Source organism: Aotus nancymaae, unplaced genomic scaffold, assembly GCF_030222135.1.
Source record: "Aotus nancymaae isolate 86718 unplaced genomic scaffold, 86718_ANA_hifiasm-v0.15.2.pri h1tg000015l_0, whole genome shotgun sequence".
Lineage (NCBI taxonomy): Eukaryota > Metazoa > Chordata > Mammalia > Primates > Aotidae > Aotus > Aotus nancymaae.
Window position 1 is genome coordinate 9,794,432 of NW_026988426.1, and position 20,392 is coordinate 9,814,823.

The 20,392-nt window shown below is 40.5% G+C and overlaps 1 protein-coding gene across 2 annotated transcripts in view; it reads left to right on the forward strand.

Annotated features, from left to right (window-relative positions):
• TTC1 (tetratricopeptide repeat domain 1) overlaps window positions 1-20,392 on the forward strand; it is a 57,535-nt gene that overhangs the window by 20,381 nt on the left and 16,762 nt on the right. For both annotated transcript variants that reach the window (XM_012461059.2, XM_012461060.2), the window contains exons 3-6: window positions 8,664-8,724; window positions 10,504-10,616; window positions 13,991-14,027; window positions 20,133-20,281. In XM_012461059.2, coding sequence (XP_012316482.2) covers window positions 8,664-8,724; window positions 10,504-10,616; window positions 13,991-14,027; window positions 20,133-20,281 — 360 coding nt within the window. The remainder of the gene's footprint in view (window positions 1-8,663; window positions 8,725-10,503; window positions 10,617-13,990; window positions 14,028-20,132; window positions 20,282-20,392) is intronic.

Sequence of the window (20,392 nt, forward strand, 5' to 3'; positions counted from 1 at the left end):
CATTTAACTTGGCGTAAAGTGGGATCATAAGGATTAAATGACTAGCACATAAAAGCAATGAGGAACTGTTGACTGTAGCTATTAAGTCAAATTAAATGAGCATAGACCATAAAATATTTCAGGTCTAGAACGGAACTTTGAAGATCTCTTAAAAATCACTTTTAGATACTTGTTTTTTTCAAGATTGCAGGCATACATTCATTCCACAGTGTTACAGATAATACGACAACCTCAATTATTCAGCTCCTTCAAGTTACCTTATGAAGAAAAATTGAGTGGCTAGGGATATGGGGGTGAGAGAATTTAGAAAGGAGTACACAGGAAGTTTCTGAGGTTCTGGCAGTGTTCTCTATCTGACTTAATTTGTATAGTAGTTTTGTGGATATATATTCTGCAACAGTGCACTAAGCTGTACATTTGTGTGTGTTTTTCCATATGTATTATACTTCTAGTTGTTGAATCAATTTCTGATATTGGGGTATTGAACTCTTCAACTAATGTTGGATTGTCTGTTTCTCCTCCGAATTCTGTCAGTTTTTCCTTTATGTATTTTGTGGTTCTGCTGTTAGATATGTATACACTACAGTTGTTACATTTTCCTGATTTGATCTTTTTACCATTATAAAATATCACCTTTTTTGGTCTCCAGTAATATATCTTGTCTTAAAGCCTATTTTGTCTGATAGAACTTCAGCTACTTCTCTTAAGATTGCTCTTTGCACAGTATCTCTTTTATACTTTCACTTTCAACCTGTATATGTCTTGAATGTTAAGTATGCATCTTATAGTCAGCATATAATTGAATCTTCTTGAATCCAGCGTGCTAATCTCTGTTATTTGGGTTATTTAGTGCATTCATATTGAATCTGCTTATTGATATGGTTGGATTTACATTAGCCATTTGATTTGTCTTTTACAAGTCATATGTGTTCTTTCTTCTTTTTTTGCTGCCTTTTTTTGTATTAATTTTTTGCATGCCATTTTAATACTTTGGATTTTATTAACTATATTTGCTTCTTAGCTACTTCTTAGTGGTTGCTTTAGGAATTATAATGTGCATCTTTTCTACTCTGTAGTTTTTTGGGATTTTTTTGTTTTTGTTTTTGTTGAGACAGGGTCTCATTCTGTTGCCCAGGCTGGAATACAGTGGAGCAATCATGGATCACTGCAGCCTCCACCTCCTTGGGCTCAAGTGATCCTTCCACCTCAGCCTCCTGAGTAGCTGGACTGCAGGCACATACCACCATGACCAGCTAATTTTTGTATTTTTTGTAGAGACAGGGTTTGGCCATGTTGCCTAAGCTGTTCTCAAACTCCTGAGCTCAAGTGGTCTACCCACCTTGGCCTCCCAAAGTGCTGAGATTACTGATGGGAGCCACCACACCCAGCCCTACTTTAGTTTAATACTACTTAATTTTAGTGAGATAAGCTGATAGATGCTTTGCTTTAACATAGCTCCATGTCCTCTCCTCCACTTTGAACTACCATTGTCATGTACATCATATCAATCTATGTTGTAAACCCAACCACTGAGTGTCATAATTACTGCTTTTTATAATCTTTTGTCTTTTAAAGAAATTGAAGAAGAGAAAAAATAATATTAGAGTCTTATGTATACTTACCATTTCTGATGTTCTTCATTTCCTCCTGTGGTTCTGAGTGATCATTTACTGTTATTTCCTCCAGCCTGAAGTACTTTAGTATGTTTTGTGAGGCAGATTTCATAGCAGTAAATTCTCTTTGTTCATCTGTCAAAGTCTTTATTTTGCCTTCATCTTGAGGTAGTTTTGCTAAATGTATAATCTTTGTCAGAATTTTAAAGTTAGCCTTTATCTCTTCAAGTATTTGTTCCATTCTTTTTTCTCTTCCCTTCTTTTGTTTCTTCCATTTGTGTCAAGAGGGATCTATTTATTTTTCTTCAGTCTTTTTAGTTTTTTCTTCATTCTTCAGATGGAATAATTTATTAAAATACAACTTCAAGTTTACTTATTCTTTTTATTTTGAAACAAGGTCGCACTGTGTCGCCTAGGCTGTGGTGCAGTGGCACAATCATGGCTTCAGCTTCCTGGCTCAGCTGATCTTCCCACCTCAGCCTCCAGAGTAGCTGAAACCACAGGTGCACACCACCACACATGGCTTATATTTTTGGCTTTTTGCTAGAAACGGGGTTTTGCCATATTGCCGACAATGGTCCAAACTCCTGACTCAGGTAGTTTGCCCACCTCGACCTCCCAAAGTACTGGGATTACAGGTGCGAGCTACTGCTCCCAGCCTGTCCAGTTTTATAGTTGGCTTTAGGGAAGAGGATTTGGCAACCTCCTTACTTCAGCACACCAGAAATTCCACCTATTTTTGAACTGTGTAAATAATTTTTTTATTTTCAAAAAGTAGAATTAAATCAGAAAGGATGAGGAAAAAACTAAGCCTTAAAATTAACCATAAACAGAAACAAATTAGCACAACAATAATGAATTGATTATATAGGAAAGATAATTCCATTAACTTTGGGCACAGACTGACTGCAAGAAAACCTTGAACTTTACATAGTAGGTTCATTGTTGGTAATGATATTTATATAGCAGTGTTGAAACTCTTATTTATTGTAAGATAGAGCAAATTAATAAAGTTGCTATTCTGAGAACCACAGTTTTCACTTTGTAGGAATGTGAGGAAGAATCGTGTGTTTTTGGATTTCATTTGTATGTGTTCTTTGGACTCATAAGGATTTCATTTTGTTTAAGATGTATTTCCTGGGTTTCTTCACTGAGAGGGCCTAAAAGCAGTAACACCCTAGTAACAGTGAACACACTAACACCCAGATCTTTGGTTCTAAACATTGTTCCACACTAAAAGAATCCAAGACTCAGTCGAGTGGGGTGGCTCACACCTGTAATCTCAGCACCTTGGAGGCTAAGGTGGGAGGATCACTTGAGCCCAGGAGTTTAAGACCAGCCTAGGCAACATAGTGAGACCCCCAGCTCTCCAAAAAAAAAACCTAGCCAGGTGTGGTGGTGTGCACGTGTGGTCCCAGATACTGGGGAAGCTGAGGTGGGAGGATCACTTGAGCCTAGGAGGTTGAGACCGCAGTGAGCCATGATTTCTTTAGCCTGGGTGGCAAAGCGAGACTTTGTCTTTAAATAAATAAGTAAAAATTTATCTAGGACTTCTTTGAGATACAGACAGATCTAGGGTAGGCAAAGTACAGAATACTACACCTGGAATATTATGTAAACCTGTAAGTTTACCCTTGGGAGAATAAACCCAGGTAAAATGCCCTAACCCTGGAAGTAGGCTAGGGAGGCTTGAACTAGAAATCCTAGAGAACTCAGTACCCAGAGCATGGTTTAAAAGGGCCATATGGGATATGCGTAGGGCCAGCCAGAGGAGGGCATTGACAGGAGCCTCTTCTGCCCACATCTGAGGGTCAAAAAGCACTCTACAACGCATGAAACCATTTAAGCATTAAGTAACACTCCAAATTTTTTGCAGTGCTTTTATTGTTTTTATAATTTTAAACAATCTGTAGGACAGAATTGAATTACAAAATTAAAAGCGGTATGTACAGTCTGCATTCAAAGAAAGACCATGTGGGAAAAGAAGTGAAAAGTGGCCCCAGGGAGGAGATACAGTTTGTACTAGACTTTGAAAACCACAGAAAATTTGATGTTAAGGAGTTGGAAGAAGGATATGGAAGAGTTATTCCATGGAAGGACAAGGTGGGGACATATAAGCAAACAAATGGAATGAAGTATAAGCATGGTAAGCTTTGAGAGACAATAGTGAGATCAGACTGTCTAGCAGAGAGGACATGTGTTGCATAAGTTGAGTAGGTTGGAATAAAAGCTTGGTGTAATGTGAACAAGAGATTTCTGAATCTTGATTTTTCTCATCTGTAAAATGAGTCAAGACCACCATACTCACCTCTCAGAATTGTCTTGAAAAACAAATGAGCTAATGTACGTGACAGCAGATTTTTAGCAGTGAAGCACTGTACTGGTATAGTTGTAATGAATTTCGAATACCAGTTGAGAAGTTTACAGTTGTGATAGTAACTGTTCAAATAAACTCCATTCATTGAGAGCATTGTCTGTTTGGGGCTTTCCTTGGCAGTTCCTATGATGATTTACGGTGCAGGATAATGTCACTATTTCCCCTAAGTTTTCAGTGATGGAGAAGAATACTGAGTAAAGAGTCCTATAAAATTTGTTGGTTTCCATTTTTATGGAAGTAAAATTCAAGATCGGATGTTTCCCTGTGAGGCCTCTCTGGAATGTGTTAAAAGGCATTGTGGAGGTGTGTGAGGGCTCTAACCATATTAGAAGCTTCTGCTCATAGAACAGAACCTGGAAAGATTTTCCCCTGATAGTGCTGCAGAATATCAGCACTGCCAGCTCATGTATGTGTGAATGCTTCTGGCACTTAGCACGCTAAGGAAGACCTATACACTATCATATCTATCCTTGGATTCCAGTAATATTGTACTATATGCCTGTCATCCTTTGGAGAAAGAATATATTAAGCAGAAAAAAATTCCAGTCTTTGTACTGGGATCATCAATACTGTCTTGGCACAGCTGGGAAATAGTTCAATTTTCTCCTCAATGTGCTATTTTTAGCTGTTTCCAAGGAGATGTTCAGAATGATACTGATAATTGCATTACTCTTTAATTTGCACAATATGTGGAGAAGGAAGTGGCAGCTCTTTTTCAGTGTTTACTACTCAGTGGGCCACTGGGTTGTGATTTATCAGTTCAAACAATGGAATGCCTTACTTAGAATAATTGGCCTCAGCTCATACCTGTAATCCCAGAACTTTGGGAGGCTGAGGCAGGCGGATCACTTGAGGCCTGGAGTTTAAGACCAGCCTGACCAACATAGGGAAACCCCATCTCTACTAAAAATACAAAAAATTAGCCGGGTGTGGTGGCACATGCTACTCAGGAAGTTGAGGCATGAGAATCGCTTGAACCTCAGAGGCAGAGGTTGCAATGAGCCAAGATCACACCACTGCACCCCAGACTGGGTGATGGAGTGAGACTCTGTCTCAAAAAAAAAAAAAAAAAAAAAAGGAATAATTAACCTCAGAATTACATTCTAGAGCCTTTTGCTTTGCTAGTTCAACTTTCAGTCCTTCAAGTTACAAAGGCAAGATGAGTGCTGGGCACACTGGCTCACACCTGTAATCCCAACACACTGGGAGGCTGAGGTGAGAAGATTGCTTGAGCCCAGGAGTTTAAGACTAGCCTGGCCAATACAGTAAGACCCTATCTCTACTAAAAATAGAAAAAGATTACTTGGGAATGGTGGTGCTTATAGTCCCAGCTACTCAGAAGGATCGCTTGAGCTGAGGAGTTCAAGGTTACAGTAAACTCTTATGGTGCCACTGCACTCCAGCCTGGGCAACAGAAGGAGACCCTGTCTCTGAAAATAAAGTATTTCTCGAGCTGGCTACTCAGGCTGGCCCTTATCACCAGTTCCTTTCTGGATACTTGAGTGTTGACTTTGCCCATTGGGAACTTGATGTTATAAATTTACCAAAGAATGGTCTCTTCAAACACGAACACACACACACACACACACACACACACACACGCTTACTTTACAAGAGCCCGATCTGGCAGTCTGAGTGATTCATCTGTGTTCACAGAACATTCCTAATGACTTGGCTCTGAAGAGAAGATTATAGATCAGAGAGTAGCTTGAGATTTACAGTTAATGCTAAAGAAATTGAAATTCTTAAAGGATGGGCATTAAACTTTAGTAACTTGATGAGTTAACCCCTCTCTAAATAATGTGTTTTTAAAACAACTGTTAACTGAATTTGTTATGTTGTCTTGGTTTCCAACACCCCTTCCTATTTGAAGGAATTCTCTTGTGTTATAATCTTGTTGCGTGGCAGTACCCCATGTCTCTCAGTTCATCCTCTGACAACCAAGGCTTGTGATCTGTGCTTGGTATATTAGATGCTTCTGACCAAGACCTTGAATCTAGATTGAATGAAGCAAAGATAATGGAATGGTTGGAGTTGATTTGCTATCATTGCAGCCCTGTCCTGGCAATTCTTTCACTGAAAGACACTCAAGCATTCTTCTTAACAGATTGTCCTTGAGTTCTACCTGCTTGCTTGCTTTTTTCTTTTCTTGAGACGGAATCTTGCTCTGTCGCCAGGCTGGAGTGCAGTGGCACGATCTCGGCTCACTGCAACCTCTGCCTCCTGGGTTCAAGCAATTTCCTGCCTCAGCCTCCCGAGTAGCTGGGACTACAGGCACACGCCAGCACACCCAGCTAATTTTGTGTGTATTCTTAGTAGAGATGGTGTTTCACCGTGTTAGCCAGGATGGTCTTGATCTCTTGACTTCATGATCTGCCCGCCTCAGCCTCCCAAAGTGCTGGGATTACAGGCATGAGCCACTGCACCCAGCCGAGTTCTACCTGCTTTCTAAGACTGTCCCTTAAGCCTCCCATTGATTCTGTGAGCACTGATATCTTTCCAGTAAACCTGCCCCCTAAAATATTTTTCTGAAGGTAGTCTTTTGCTTGCATCCAGTAACCATAATCAATACAGCAGAGATCATTACAATCCAAGCATCTTTCTTATGGGTAGTACTAGGTAAATATGGCCATATTCTTTTATTTTATTTTTTCTGAATTCCTTTAGAATAGCTATTCCCTCAGATATGTTATATCTTAAAATGAATTGTTACTTGTACCTGCTATGTGTCTGGCACATAGTACTTACCTTTTAGTTCTTTACTGAGATTCTAAAAAAAAAAAATTAAGTGCTCTGTTTAATCCACAGTGTAATAATAAGACATTTGGGAAATACCCTGGTCTCATCAATAGAATATTGACAACTCTTTTCCAGAGAAAGAATATATTTTTACTTTGGTTTCTGTATTAGTCCATTTTCACACTGCTGTTAAGAATTGCCTGTGGCCAGGCGTGATGACTCACACCTGTAATTCCAGCACCTTAGGAGTCCAGGGTGGGCAGATCACCTGAGGTCGAGAGTTCGAGACCAACCTGTCCAACATGGAGAAACTCCGTCTCTACTAAAAATACAAATATTGGCTGGGCATGGTGGCACATGCCTGTAATCCCAGCTATTCAGGAGGCTGAGGCAGGAGAATTGCTTGAACCTGGGAGGCGGAGGTTGCAGTGAGCCAAGATCACACCATTGCACTTCAGCCTGGGCAACAAGAGCAAGACTCTGTCTGTCTCAAAAAAAAAAACAAAAAGAATTGCCTGAGACTGGGTGATTTCTAAACAAAAGAGGTTTAATTGACTCACAGTTCCACATGGCTCCAGAGGCCTCAGGAAACTTACAATCATGGCAGAAGGTGGAAGGGGAAGCCCATTGTTTTAAAGTGTGGCACTTTTGAAAACCATCAGCTCTGGTGAGAGTGAACTCACCGTCATGAGAACAGCATGGGGGAACTGCCCCCATGATTCAGTCACCTCTCACCAGGTCCCTCCCTTGACCCATGGGGATAGTTGGGTAGGGACACAGACCATATCAGTTTCTAATGTTAAAAGGACCAATTGTTTAGATTCCCGGCTTCTCCTGTGTGTGAAATTCCCTGCTAATTTATTTACTCCCTTTGAAATTACTTAATCAGAAGCTTCAAGAAGGAAGAAAGCCCCCCTCCCCCCCAAAAAAAAGAAAGAAAGGAACTTTGGGGTGTTCTCTGTTTTGGGGGTTTCTGTTGTTTTTGTTTTAAAACACTGTGAAAAGGTGTCAGGCAGACAGATTGTTCTGCTAGTCTGGCTTGTGCCAATTAATATTGTTAAGATGTTCCAGAAGAAAGTGCACACAGTCAGCACGTGTCTGCTTTGCTTTGCAGAATAACATTCTCTCATCCCTTGTGTTTGGTGAGTTTTTGACCATCTGTGCAAGTTTCTGAGTTGTTTGAAGAAGCTAAGAAAAGAAAGACTTATTTATTTAGGTTTCTTCACATTTTCATGTGTTAACCTGCTAATGGTATACTGGCCTGACCCTGCAGACATGGTTTGTCCCCACGAATGTGCTCTCCCAGCATACTATGTCTCCTTCGTGACACAAACCATGAAGGGTTCTTATAGCTATAAGGATTAAAGTACTTATTTCACAGAAAATAATAGCTTATTTATTGAGCCCTTATTTACTAGTCACTGTATGGGCAGCTTTACATATATTATTATATTAATCCATTAAACAGTAGTCCATAAAACTATTAAAGCTTCATTTTTGAAATGAAGAGACTGAGGCTCAGGAAGATTCTGAAACTTGTCCAAAGTCACATAACTAGTAAGTAGTAGAAGCTAAAATTTGAATTTACACTGGTACGCACACCAGTGGGTATGTTATTTAGTTTCATTTCTGAGTAAGTAGATATTAAGTGATACTAGAATTATCATTCCATGCAAAAGATAGAAGAAACATAGAAAGCAAAGGACATGCCAAGAAAACTGTTCTTTGTTTTAAACATCAAGAATGCAATTGATAATTAGCCCAATGGTCGTGTGTTTTTTCTCTGTCACTGTGCAAGGTTTAGGTGAAACTGATCCAGTTCTTAAAAGTCAGACTATTGCCTTTTAAATGGACTTGAGTGTAAAGAAAGCTGACCTTTTTGTTCACTTACAATAATATTGTGAGAAATTGTATAATTGTCCGATCTCTTTCAGAAAAGAAGAGAAGAGAGCACTAGACTAAAGGAGGAGGGAAATGAACAGTTTAAGAAAGGAGGTAAGATAACTTTCAGCACTGATAATCTGGTCGTCTTGACACGTCATCCTGTCATAGAGTCTGTGAAGAAACCCCAAAGAACGTTTGGAAACAACTAGCAAAACCAGACTTCACAATACAGTGTTGCTTCCCAGTACCTTGGCATTTTGGGTTTTTTACTAGGCCAAATTATTCATCCGATGGTGACAAGTTACCATTTGTCTCTTGGCACATGCATAGTCTTTCTTAATTCACTGTCTGTTTATCTAGAATCAAGGGTAAAACTCTTTAGCTCTTGCTTTGGAAAATACTAACCTGGAATGTCAAAAGGCTATGTGCTGTGTTGCTGTGAAAACCACGGTCCCCACTCCTCGCTTGCTGTGGTACTGTAAAAGCAGGCCTGACTGCTCTGGTATGGCCTAGGGTTGCCTGTCCTTTGGTTGCTGTTTCTTTTTTTTTTTTTTTTTTGAAGCCGAGTCTCGCTCAGTCACCAGGCTGGAATGCGGTGGCCATTCTCAGCTCACTGCCACCTCCAACTCCCTGGTTCAGGTGATTCTCCTGCCTCAGCCTCCTGAATAGCTGGGATTACAGGCATGGGCCACCATGCCCAGCTTATTTTTGTATTTTTAGTAGAGATGGGGTTTCACCATGTTGGCCAGGATGGTCTCAATCTCCTGACTTTATGATCCACCTGCCTCAACCTCCCAAAGTTCTGGGATTACAGATATGAGCCACTGTCCCCGGCCTTCTTTTCTTTTTTTAAATTCTCCAAACTGCTTCAGAAGGGTTGCTCTTTCATGTGCCATTTTCTTTGGATGCCTTAAGTAGAGAGATATTCTTCATGTCCTTCTGCAATTCCTACATTTGCTTAGAAATAAGTTGGTGGGGTTCATTCTGATAATTTAAGTCTTCTGTCACATGTTAAAGTGTATATGCTTCAGAAATCTAGGAGTGTTAACATTTTCCCTTAGTTATTTTCAGGGTTTTTTTGTTTGTTTTTTTGTTTTCCAAAAGTTGCCCTAATTACCTGATTTCAGATTTTAAATTTTTTTTCTTATATCCTGGTTTAGTAATCATTAATATATTTTTTTCTAATAGAACAAGTGCTTCTAATTTTGAAAGCATATTTTTTGTATATTAATATTAAATATTTCAAACCTGAGAAAGGAGTATATAGGCAATTTTCTGTTACTATCCTGACCATAATTATGCATGTAACAATGAATATATAAATTTATCACCATTTTCTCTTTTAAGGTCTTGATGCAAATATTGCTTTTTATATTGTTGCTTTTGGCTCTATCAAATGTCTCTTCAAACATTTCATGGATGCGGTTTTAGCCAGGTTGACTGTATGAAAGGACAGTAGTTTTAATGAAAACAAATATGTATAATTTTTTCTTTATCTCAGGCCATGGATCCCAGAGTTTAATCTCCTTCATCTATCCAGTTCTCTAACCTCCTTTGAAACCTCCTTTCTCAATTGCCCAGCCAAATGAAAACTGAACATTTAGGGAATGCCAGGACTCCTGAGTATTGAGGGCTTGTCACTGACAGCATGTTCAGCTGTCAGTTTACCAAGCACAGCCTGTGAGATTGGCACAAGCAAACACTGTTCCTTTAAAGAGAGAAGAAAGGAGGAAATTATTTTTACTGCCCAAAACTTAATAGACTGTGACCATCTTTTAACTTGAAACCTTCATCCTATGAATGAAAAACTTCTTCTGAGATCCTGTGGAATATGGTAGTAACAGGAATAAAATCATAATGACCACTCATTCTTTATCTTATCATCCTCAGATTATGTAGAAGCTGAAAGTTCTTATAGTCGAGCCCTCGAAATATGCCCATCCTGCTTCCAAAAGGACAGGTCGATTCTATTTTCAAATAGAGCTGCAGCAAGGATGAAGCAGGTATGAATCTTTGACATTTTCTTTTTAAAAAGCACATGGACTTGCAGTCTTTTCACACCATAGTTTCTCCAAAAACTAGCATAGAGATTGCTGCCTCCCTTTTCCTGCCCATATATTTCCCTGATGTAAAGGCACAGGGAGTTTAGAAAATATTTTGAAAAACTTGAGTCAGATTACTGTTAACATTCCCCATTAAAGTAGCTGAGTGAATACTTTCATGAAAGTAGGGGTGGCAGATTTTTTGCTAAACTAGGGCAGGTTAATGAAGCAATGAGCCAAGTAGTACATATCCTAGAATAGAACTAGATGCTTGTTTTAGGCCACTGGGATTCTATATAAATATGCAAAGGCACAGGGAAACACTGGTGAAAACTCTGGGCTTTAAAGCATCTATAAAAATGGTTATTCCAGGATTCTGATTTTTCTGTTCCAAGTATGGACACTGGGAGAAATGTCCAACCGTTGGGATAAAAGGTACCCTTAAGGCCAGGTGCGGTGGCTCGCACCTCTAATCCCAGCACTTTGGGAGGCTGAGGCTGGTAGATCACCTGAGGTCAGGAGTTCGAGACCAGCCTGACCAACATGGAGAAACCTATCTCTACTAAACAAAATTAGCCAGGCATGGTGGCCTATAATCCCAGCTACTCAGGAAGCTGAGGCAGGACAATCACTTGAACCCGGGAGGCAGAGGTTTCGGTGAGCCAAGATCGTGCCATTGCACTCCAGCCAGGGCAACAAGAGCGATGCTCCATTTCAAAAAAAAAAAAAAAGTACCCTTAAATGCAAAATGGGTGTCAGGGAGCTTTTAAAAGCATTGTGTATTTCCAAAGGATTGAGAACCTTTAGTATAACAAACTGAATGTAGAATAGGTAAGAGTACAAATATATTTATTTTATACCATAATGGTACTAAAGTTAGATAGTTGGATTTGGGCCAGGCTTAGTGACTCATGCCTGTAATCCCAGCACTTTGGGAGGCCAAAGCGGGTGAATCACCTGAGGTCGGGAGTTGGAGACCAGCCTGGCCAACATGGTCAAACCCCATCTCTACTAAAAATACAAAAATTAGCCGGGCATGGTGGCAGGCACTTGTAATCCCAGCTACTTGGGAGGCTGAGACAGGAGAATTGCTTGAACCCGGGAAGCAGAGGTTGCGGTGAGCCGAGATCACGCCACCGCACTCCATCCTGGGCAACAAAGAGTGAAACTCCATCTCAAAAAAATAAATAAAAGTAAGTTTTTTGTTTTACTTTAAAAATTTTTTTGTTGAAAACCGAGATGCAGATACACACAGTAGCCTAGGACTACACAGGGTCAGGAGCAGCAGTATCACTGTCTTCCACCTCCACATCTAGTGCCGCTGGAAGGTCTTCAAGGGTGACTCAACCTGTCATCTCCTATTATAACAACGCCCTCTTCTAGAATGCTTTCTATAGGACCTGCCTGAGGCTGTTTTGACAGTTAACTTTTTTTTAGTAGAAGGAGTGCACTCTAACATAATAAAAAATACTGTATAGTAAATACATAAACCAGTAATAGCCATTTATTATCAAGTATGTATGTGTTATGCTTTCTTTTTTTTTTTTGAGATGGAGTCTCATGCTGTCGCCCAGACTGGAGTGCAGTGGCATGATCTTGGTTCACTGCAGTCTTTCTGCCTCCTGGGTCCAAGTGATTCTCGTGCCTCAGCCTCCTGAGTAGCTGGGACTACAGGCATGCACCACCATGCCCGGCTAATTTTTGTAGTTTTAGTAGAGACGGGCTTTCACCATGTTGGCCAGGCTGATCTTGAACTCCTGACCTCAGGTGGTCCACCCAAAGTGCTGGGATTACAGGCGTGAGCCACTGCGTCCAGCCTATGTTATACTTGCACGTAACTTGCAGTGTGGTAGATTTGTTTACCCCAGCATCACACAAACACCTGAATAGTAAGTTACACCATGATGTTACGACGGTTGCTATGTCATTATGTGATAGGAATTTTTCATCGCCATTATACTCCTGTGGGACTGCTGTTTTATACGTAGTCTATCATTGACTGAGACGTCATTATGCAGTGTGTGTCTGTATACAATTCAGTGGATTAAAATACCTTCACAGTGTTATATACCCAACACCACTATCTAGTTCCAGAACTTTTCCGTCATCCTAAAAGGACACCCCACACTCATTAAGTCATCACTTCCCATCCTGTAACTTTTTTTTTTTCTGAGACAGAGTCTTGTTCTGTTGTCCTAGCTTAAGTGCAGTGGCATGATCTCGGCTCACTGCAATCTCCATCTCCTTGTTGCAAGTGGTTCTCCTTCCTCAGCCTCCCAAGTAGGTGGGCTTACAGGCACCCACCACCACACCCAGCTAATTTTTGTATTCTTAGTAGAGACAGGGTTTCACCGTGTTGGCCAGGCTGATCTCGAACTCCTGACCTCTAGTGATCCACCCACCTCGGTCCCCTGAAATGCTAGGCATGAGCCGCCGCACCTGGCCCTGAAATTGCTTTTGATTGAATCCTGAAACAATTTAGTTGACATTGCTCTGAAATATTCTGCAAAATATTTAGTATTTGCTACAGTAGGCATTGTGAGAATATTGAACACTTATTTGAAATAACTTATTTCTGTAATATAAAAATTTCTAATTTCAGGAAAATGGACATTTTAGAGCTGCAAGGCATCTTATATAACATCCAGCTCAGCCTGCACCTATTTTAGATGACACAAACTGAGGCCTAGAGAAGGAAAGTAGCATGACCAGTGTTGAAGAGCAGGTTATTGTCAGAGCCAGGACCAGAATTTAGTTCTTGGACATCCAGTGTTCTTTCCGCTATGCCATGCTTCTAGATGCAGAAAGTTCAATTAGTCAGATATTTTGTTTGATTAACTGTTTTGTATTTTTGTTTGATCAGTAGATGAATTAAGGTTTATATCTGAGACTACATGCCAAGCCACACTGTGTGTCTGTAGATGGAGCATCTGTATACTTTCTGAAAGATACTGCTTTGGGGTATGAGAGAGGAGGGTAATTCAGTTATTCAGATGTCAGTCATTTGCCCTGTTTTAGGTCACAGAGTTTCTCAATGTCAGCTTTGTAATGTAAAGTGTCTTGCAAATTTAACAGGTCATTTAGAACAATCTTTAAAGACACTTTCAGAAAGAAGAAACTTGAATAATGTGTTACCACCAGGCTTTCAGATCAGAGCCATCCCCATGTTAATTTTGAATTTTGTCTTGGAAGTAACACTCAGGTTTTCATGTAATTTCTTTGAAAAGCATTCTGTATCTCATAAGCAGTTGTTAGTGATCAGATAATGTCATTGAGCCTTTGGGCCATTAAGATAAAACTAGGGCAACACATATTAATACTGTTTTTCCTTTTAGGACAAGAAAGAAATGGCCATCAATGACTGCAGCAAAGGTACAGCCTTGTTCATCTCACTACATGTTAACATACAGGAGCATTATGTCAGACAGAGGGGCTTTGGGTCCGGTGTGCATTGTACGTGTGTACCCTTCCTCTGGGGCCTTTCAAGAGGTGGCTTTATAATTCTGTCTTTTCAGAGATAATATTTAATAGTCATCTTAGAATAACTGTGCTTTTGAATGGATAATTCAATCAGTTTCTCCTATACTGGTATATATGTGAAGAAAAATTCAGTCCTCCAGCCTGGGCAATGTGGCGAAACCCTGTCTCTACCAAAAATACAAAAGTTAGGCAGGTATGGTGGCATGCACCTGTAGTCCCAGCTACTCAGGAGGCTGAGATGGATCACCTGAGCCCGGGAGGTTGAGGCTGTGGTGAGCCATGATTGTGCTACTGTACTCCAGCCTGTGTGACAGAGTGACCCTGTCTCCAAAAGAAAAGAAAAATTCAGTGCTGTCTTGGTAACAGAACTCATGGAATAGAATTTACTTGCTGTAGTCCCTAATTACTTTCTGTTGAGATTCAAATTGAAGATCGTAGCTGCCATTAGAGCATTTGGATCTGTGTATTTTGAGAAGGGGGACAACTGTGATGAGGGACAATTTCTGTTAGTGAATTGATAGTCTTTTCAGGTGTCATAATTCTTCCAGCCTACTTCCCAACATTTTTTTACCCTTTCAGATTCTACACAATGGATCAAGCCTTTGCTATATGATATCTAAGTTCTATTAAGGTCTTGTCATCCCACCAACTTTTATAGAGATACCTCAGACATGGGATCACTACAGTTGTATTGTGGTTTGTTTTCGTTTTTGTTTTCAAAAATTGCCTGGTAGGCCAGTCAGGTGTCTTGCCTTTCTAACCAACTTCATGTGGAGAATACATAATCACTTTTTCTTGCATCTCAGTCTCAGAAGTTTTTCTAGCAAATCACTGTTTTTGTTTATATTTTTTCAGTTTTTCTTCTTTGGATAATAGTTTCTGGGAGAATTACAGAGTTGAAGAGAACCTTTTATGTTCTCTAGATCCCCTCTCACACTAAGCATGTATTCCCCTGCTGTTACCAGAAAGGGGTCCTGATCCAGATCCAAGAGAGGGTTCTTGGACCTCTCACAAGAAATAATTCAGGGCAAGTCCATAAAGTGAAAAAGCAAGTTTATTAGAGAAATAAACAAAAGATTGTCTACTCCATAGGCAGAGCAGCAGTGTGGGCTGCTCAATTATGTAAACCTATAGTTATTTCTTGATTATGTGTTAAACAAGGGGCAGATTATTCATGAGATTTTCAGGAAAGGGGCAGAGATTTCCCAGAACTGAGGCCCCCTCCCCTTTTTAGGTGGTAACTTCTGAATGTTGCTATGGCATTTGTAAACCGTCATGGCGCTGGTAGGAATGTCTTTTAGCATGTTAATGCATTATAATTAGCATATAGTGAGCCGTTAGGGTGACCAGAGGTCACTTCCATTGCCATCTTGGTTTGGGTGGGTTTTCACCAGCCTCTTTACTGCATCCTGTTCTATCAGCAGGGTCTTTGCGACCTGTATCGTGTGCCAACCTGCTGTCTCATCCTGTGACTTAGAATGCCTTAACCTCCTGGGAATGCAGCCCAGTGGGTCTCAGCCTTATTTTACCCAGAACCTATTCAAGATGGAGCTACTCTGATTCAAATGCCTCTAACACTTCTATTTTTTTCTCTAATTAATTTGGTGCCCTCTCTACTGGCTTTCTCTTCTTTATATTTGGTATTTCCTTATAGTATCTGAATGAAACTGTTTCTATATTATAATATAGAAAACCACTTCTGATCTGTTACCAAGTTGGACTGGAACTAATTCTGAATGTACTGTTCTGTGAAAGAAGTTATTTAACCTATTTCCTTTATGTGAGGATGTGTGGGTTTGAGAAGTTTAAATTAGGAACAAACTGCTGGTTTTCAGAGCTGCTTTCTCTGTAACCAGATGGTGAAAAAAATGCCTTGTAAGCATGATTAGCATGGTATATTGTAAGAAATAGTTCATTTCCATATGAAACAGTTTACTTACAGCTGCAGCCCAAAGTGTAGGAGCCTTGCCTAGAAAATGAGAGAAACGAGAAGAAAGTGTTTTCCAACCAAAGTGTTTTCCGGATTTGTTTTTGGACTTGCTTAAACTAATTTATGTGGTTAGACATGGTCATTATGGATATATGCATTGTATTCATGGGCAAATTACGTTTACATCTGTATGGTTTGTTTGTATTGAGAGCCCCCAACAACCCCCACCACACACACACACACACACACACACACACACACACACACACACACACTCTCTCTCTCTCTCTCTCTTCCCCCCTCTCTCCCTCCCTCCTCCCTCTCTCCCTCCCTCCTCCCTCTCTCCCTCCCTCCCTCCTTCCCCCCTCCCTCCCCCCACACCCCCGCCCCACTTCTCAGTCTTCTCTCTCAATTCATAAGCCTTGGCAAAGAACTTAGCTTATTTCTGAGGTCATATTGGAGCTCCAGGGTTTTCATCCTTGGCATAAAGTTTAAGTTCATTCTCACCTCAGTCTCCTAAGTGGCTGGGACTACAGGTGCACGCCACCATGCCCAGCTACTTTTTTTTATTTTGTCTAAAAAAAAGGGGGTCTCCCTATGTTGACCATGGTGGTCTCATACTTCTGGGCTCAAGCGATCCTCCTGCCTCAGCCTCTCACAGTGCTGAGAGATTACAGGCAGAGCCACCACACCTGGCCCATTGTCTTTATGTATATTGAGAAGGAAAATCACGTTAGAGTGATATGCTGGTTTTAGAGGATTATATAAAGTAATAGTGGGGCCAGGCACAATGGCTCATGCCTGTAATCCCAGCACTTTGGGAGGCTGAGGCGGGCAGACGGCTTGAGCCCAGGAGTTCGAGACCAGCCTAGGCAACATGGCAAGATCTTGTCTCTACAAGAAATAACAAAAATTAGTCAGGTATGGTAACACAAGCCTGTGGTCCCAGCTACTCAGGAGGCTGAGGTAGAAGGATCACCCAAACCTGGGGAGGTTGAGGCTGCAGGGAGCCAAAATTGAGCCACTGTGCTCCAGCCTGGGTGATAGCATGAGACTCGGTCTCAAAAATAATAATAATAATAATAATTATGGGGAAACTTCTGTCTCTTCAACACATATCTGCATAATTAGAAGCTATCCACTAGTTGGAAAATTGTGGTATCTTGCTTAAAATAAAAGTTAGAGGTTTCCGTTTTTTAAAAGATGTAGTAGTCTGGGTGCTGTGGCTCATGCTTATAATCCTAGCATTTTGGGAGGCCGAGGTGGGCGGATCACCTGAGGTCAGAAGTTTGAGATCAGTCTGGCCAACATGATGAAACCCTGTCTCTACTAAAAATACAAAAATTAGCTGGGCATGGTGGCATGCACCTGTAATCCCAGCTACTCGGGAGGCTGAGGCAGGAGAATCACTTGAACTCATGAGGCAGAGGTTGCAGTGAGCCAAGATTGTGCTACTGCACTCCAGCCTGGGTAACAGAGGGAGAGTCTGTCTAAAAAAAAAAAAAAAAAAAAGGTAGTAAAGTCCAGGCATGCTGGCTCGTGCCTGCACTTTCAGCACTTTGAAAGACTGCAGCAGGAGAATCACTTGAGCCCAGGAGTTCAGGACCAGCCTGGGAAACATGCTGAAACCCCATCTCTACAAAAAATACAAAAATTAGCCACGCATGGTAGCACATGCCTATAGTCCAGCTACTTGGGAGGCTGAGGCAGGAGAATCGCTTGAACCCGACAGGCAGAGGTTGCAGTGAGCTGAAATTGCGCCATTGCACTCCAGCCCGGGTGACAGAGTGAAACTTGGTCTCAAAAAAAAAAACAAAAAAAAAGAAAGAAATTAGAGTAACAAAAATGCAATTAAGGGAAACAAAAGGAGTATTTTCATGAAGATAAAAGCCAAAACTAATCAATTTTAAAATATATGCCATCTGTATGGCAGAGTTTCTGTCTTCAACTTGTACTTCTGCCCTGTATTCTAGAGTCCTGTATCCCAGTGCAAAGTTGTTCTTTCATTTTGGAAGGCACCTCATATTTAACATGCCCAGCCCCCATACACACACACAACTTGGAGTTAGTTTTTTCCATTCTAATAAATGGTATTACCATCCATTCCCTTGCTTAAGTTTAACCTTTGGAGTCATCCCTGATTGTTCTTTTATGCTACATGGCTAATTAATTAATTAGCAAGTTCTGTGGGCTCAAATTTAAAGACCTACTTAATCTAATCTGGCTGCTATTTTTCCATCACTACTACTTCCAGCTTAGACCAAGCCAACATCTTCCCTCATCTGGATAGCCACTACACTGGCTTTCCAACTGATCTCACAGCTTTCAGTCTTGCCTCACCCACCCCCACACTACAGCCAAAGCAATCCTTCAAAAATGTAAATCAGAGTATGTCTGAAGCTTGCTTGAAAACTTTGCAGTGGCTTCTCATCACACTCAGGAAAAAGTCCAAACTCCTTTCCCTGGCCACGAAGGCCCTGCATGGCCCTCCATTTCCACCTCTGGTCCCAGCCTAGTCACTAACATGCCAGAGTTATTCTTGTTGGTCCCTCTTCTGGCACACTCCTCCTTAGCCTTTCACAAGGCTGATCTCTCTCACATAGTCCCTCTTCATATTCTGAGGCCACTTTCTGAAGTTACCTCATTTCTCACTTCACTTGCATTTACATGACCTTGTTTTATTTTTCACTGTAGTACTATGACTATCTTAAATTATATACCTGTCTACTTTTTCCTACTAGAATAGCATAAGGCTTCATGAGAACAAGGACTGTGTCTTGTTTACCACTATAGCCCAGAGATATACTACGTTGGATATATATATAAAGTATTAAATAAATGTTCACATAAAGCATGAATTTAAAAATGAAGGCTAGATTATGAGAAAATTAAAAAGTTCTAGAGCCAAGACATTGCTTTTTTTTTTTTTTTTTTGGAGACCGTTTTATCGCTCTGTTGCCCAGGCTGGAGTGCAGTGATGCAATCTCCACTCATCACAACCTCCACCTCCTGGGTTCAAGTGATTCTGATGTGTAAGTCACCTGAAAAGCTGGGATTACAGGCTCACACTGCCACGCCCAGCTAATATTTGTATTTTTAGTAGAGATGGGGTTTCGCCATGTTGGCTAGACTGGCCGTCTCAAAGTCCTGACCTCAAGTCATCTTCCTGCCTTGGCTTCCCAAAGTACTGGGATTACAGACATAAGCCACCACACCTGGCCAGCTGCTTTCTAATAGAAAAAGAAACAACTCGGAAGAAATTAGAGGAAATGCAGTATGGTGAACCAAAACATAGCAAAGGATTATTTCAAGGGCAACTGATGTTGGATAAAGGAAAGGACTTTATGCATGAACCACCTCATAGTGCTGGAGCAATAGTTTGAGGGTTGAAGAAACAGTGAGGATTTAACTAGAAACGTAATCTTAGTATTCAAGAGCTAGAAAAAAAAGAATGGTGAAGTCTGCCACCAGACTGGTTTCCCTTAACTCTTTAATTTGTATCTTCAGATTCTCTCTCACTCTTTCACTGTGGTCTTGAACTCTGTGTTCTGGCCTGTTCTGGCCTTTATAAATGACAAGTGGGCAAAAACCAGGACTTGGGGTATAAACCAGTATATGGCAAACACAGCCACAAGCCATTCCAGCCTGCCACCTGTTTTTGATAGCCTAAAACCTAAGAATTATTTTTACAGTTTTAAATCATTGGAAAGCAAAAGAAAAATATTTCATGATAATGTGAAAATTATGTGAACTCAAATTTTAGTGTCCATAAATAGTTTATTGGAACACAGCCACTCTTGTTTGTTTACATATTTTCTATGCCTGCTCTCATGCTACAATAGCATCATTGAGGAATTGCAACACAGATGGTCTGTCTGGCCTGCAAAGCCTACAATCTTTATTGTCTTGCTCTTTACAGAAAAAGTTTTCCAGTGTCAGGTATCCACTTTGATAAATGACTCTTCTTTTTGTACCCTTGGAGGATGATTGATGAAGGAATTTGATATAGCCAAAGATATGTAGGCCCTTTTTCTTTGTGATAAAAATTATTTCTTCTCTTCTTACAGCAATTCGGTTAAACCCGAGCTATATCAGGGCAATATTGAGGAGAGCGGAACTGTACGAGAAGACGGACAAGCTGGACGAAGCCCTGGAAGACTATAAATCTGTATTAGAAAAAGATCCATCAATACATCAAGCAAGAGAAGCTTGTATGGTAAAACCTAAAATTTTTTCTAATATTTTTTCTTCTATTCCCTGTGTTGCTAAGTGAATCCTAAATAATCCTTTCAGACACAATTAAATTTCATTTCTGTGCTTTTGAGGA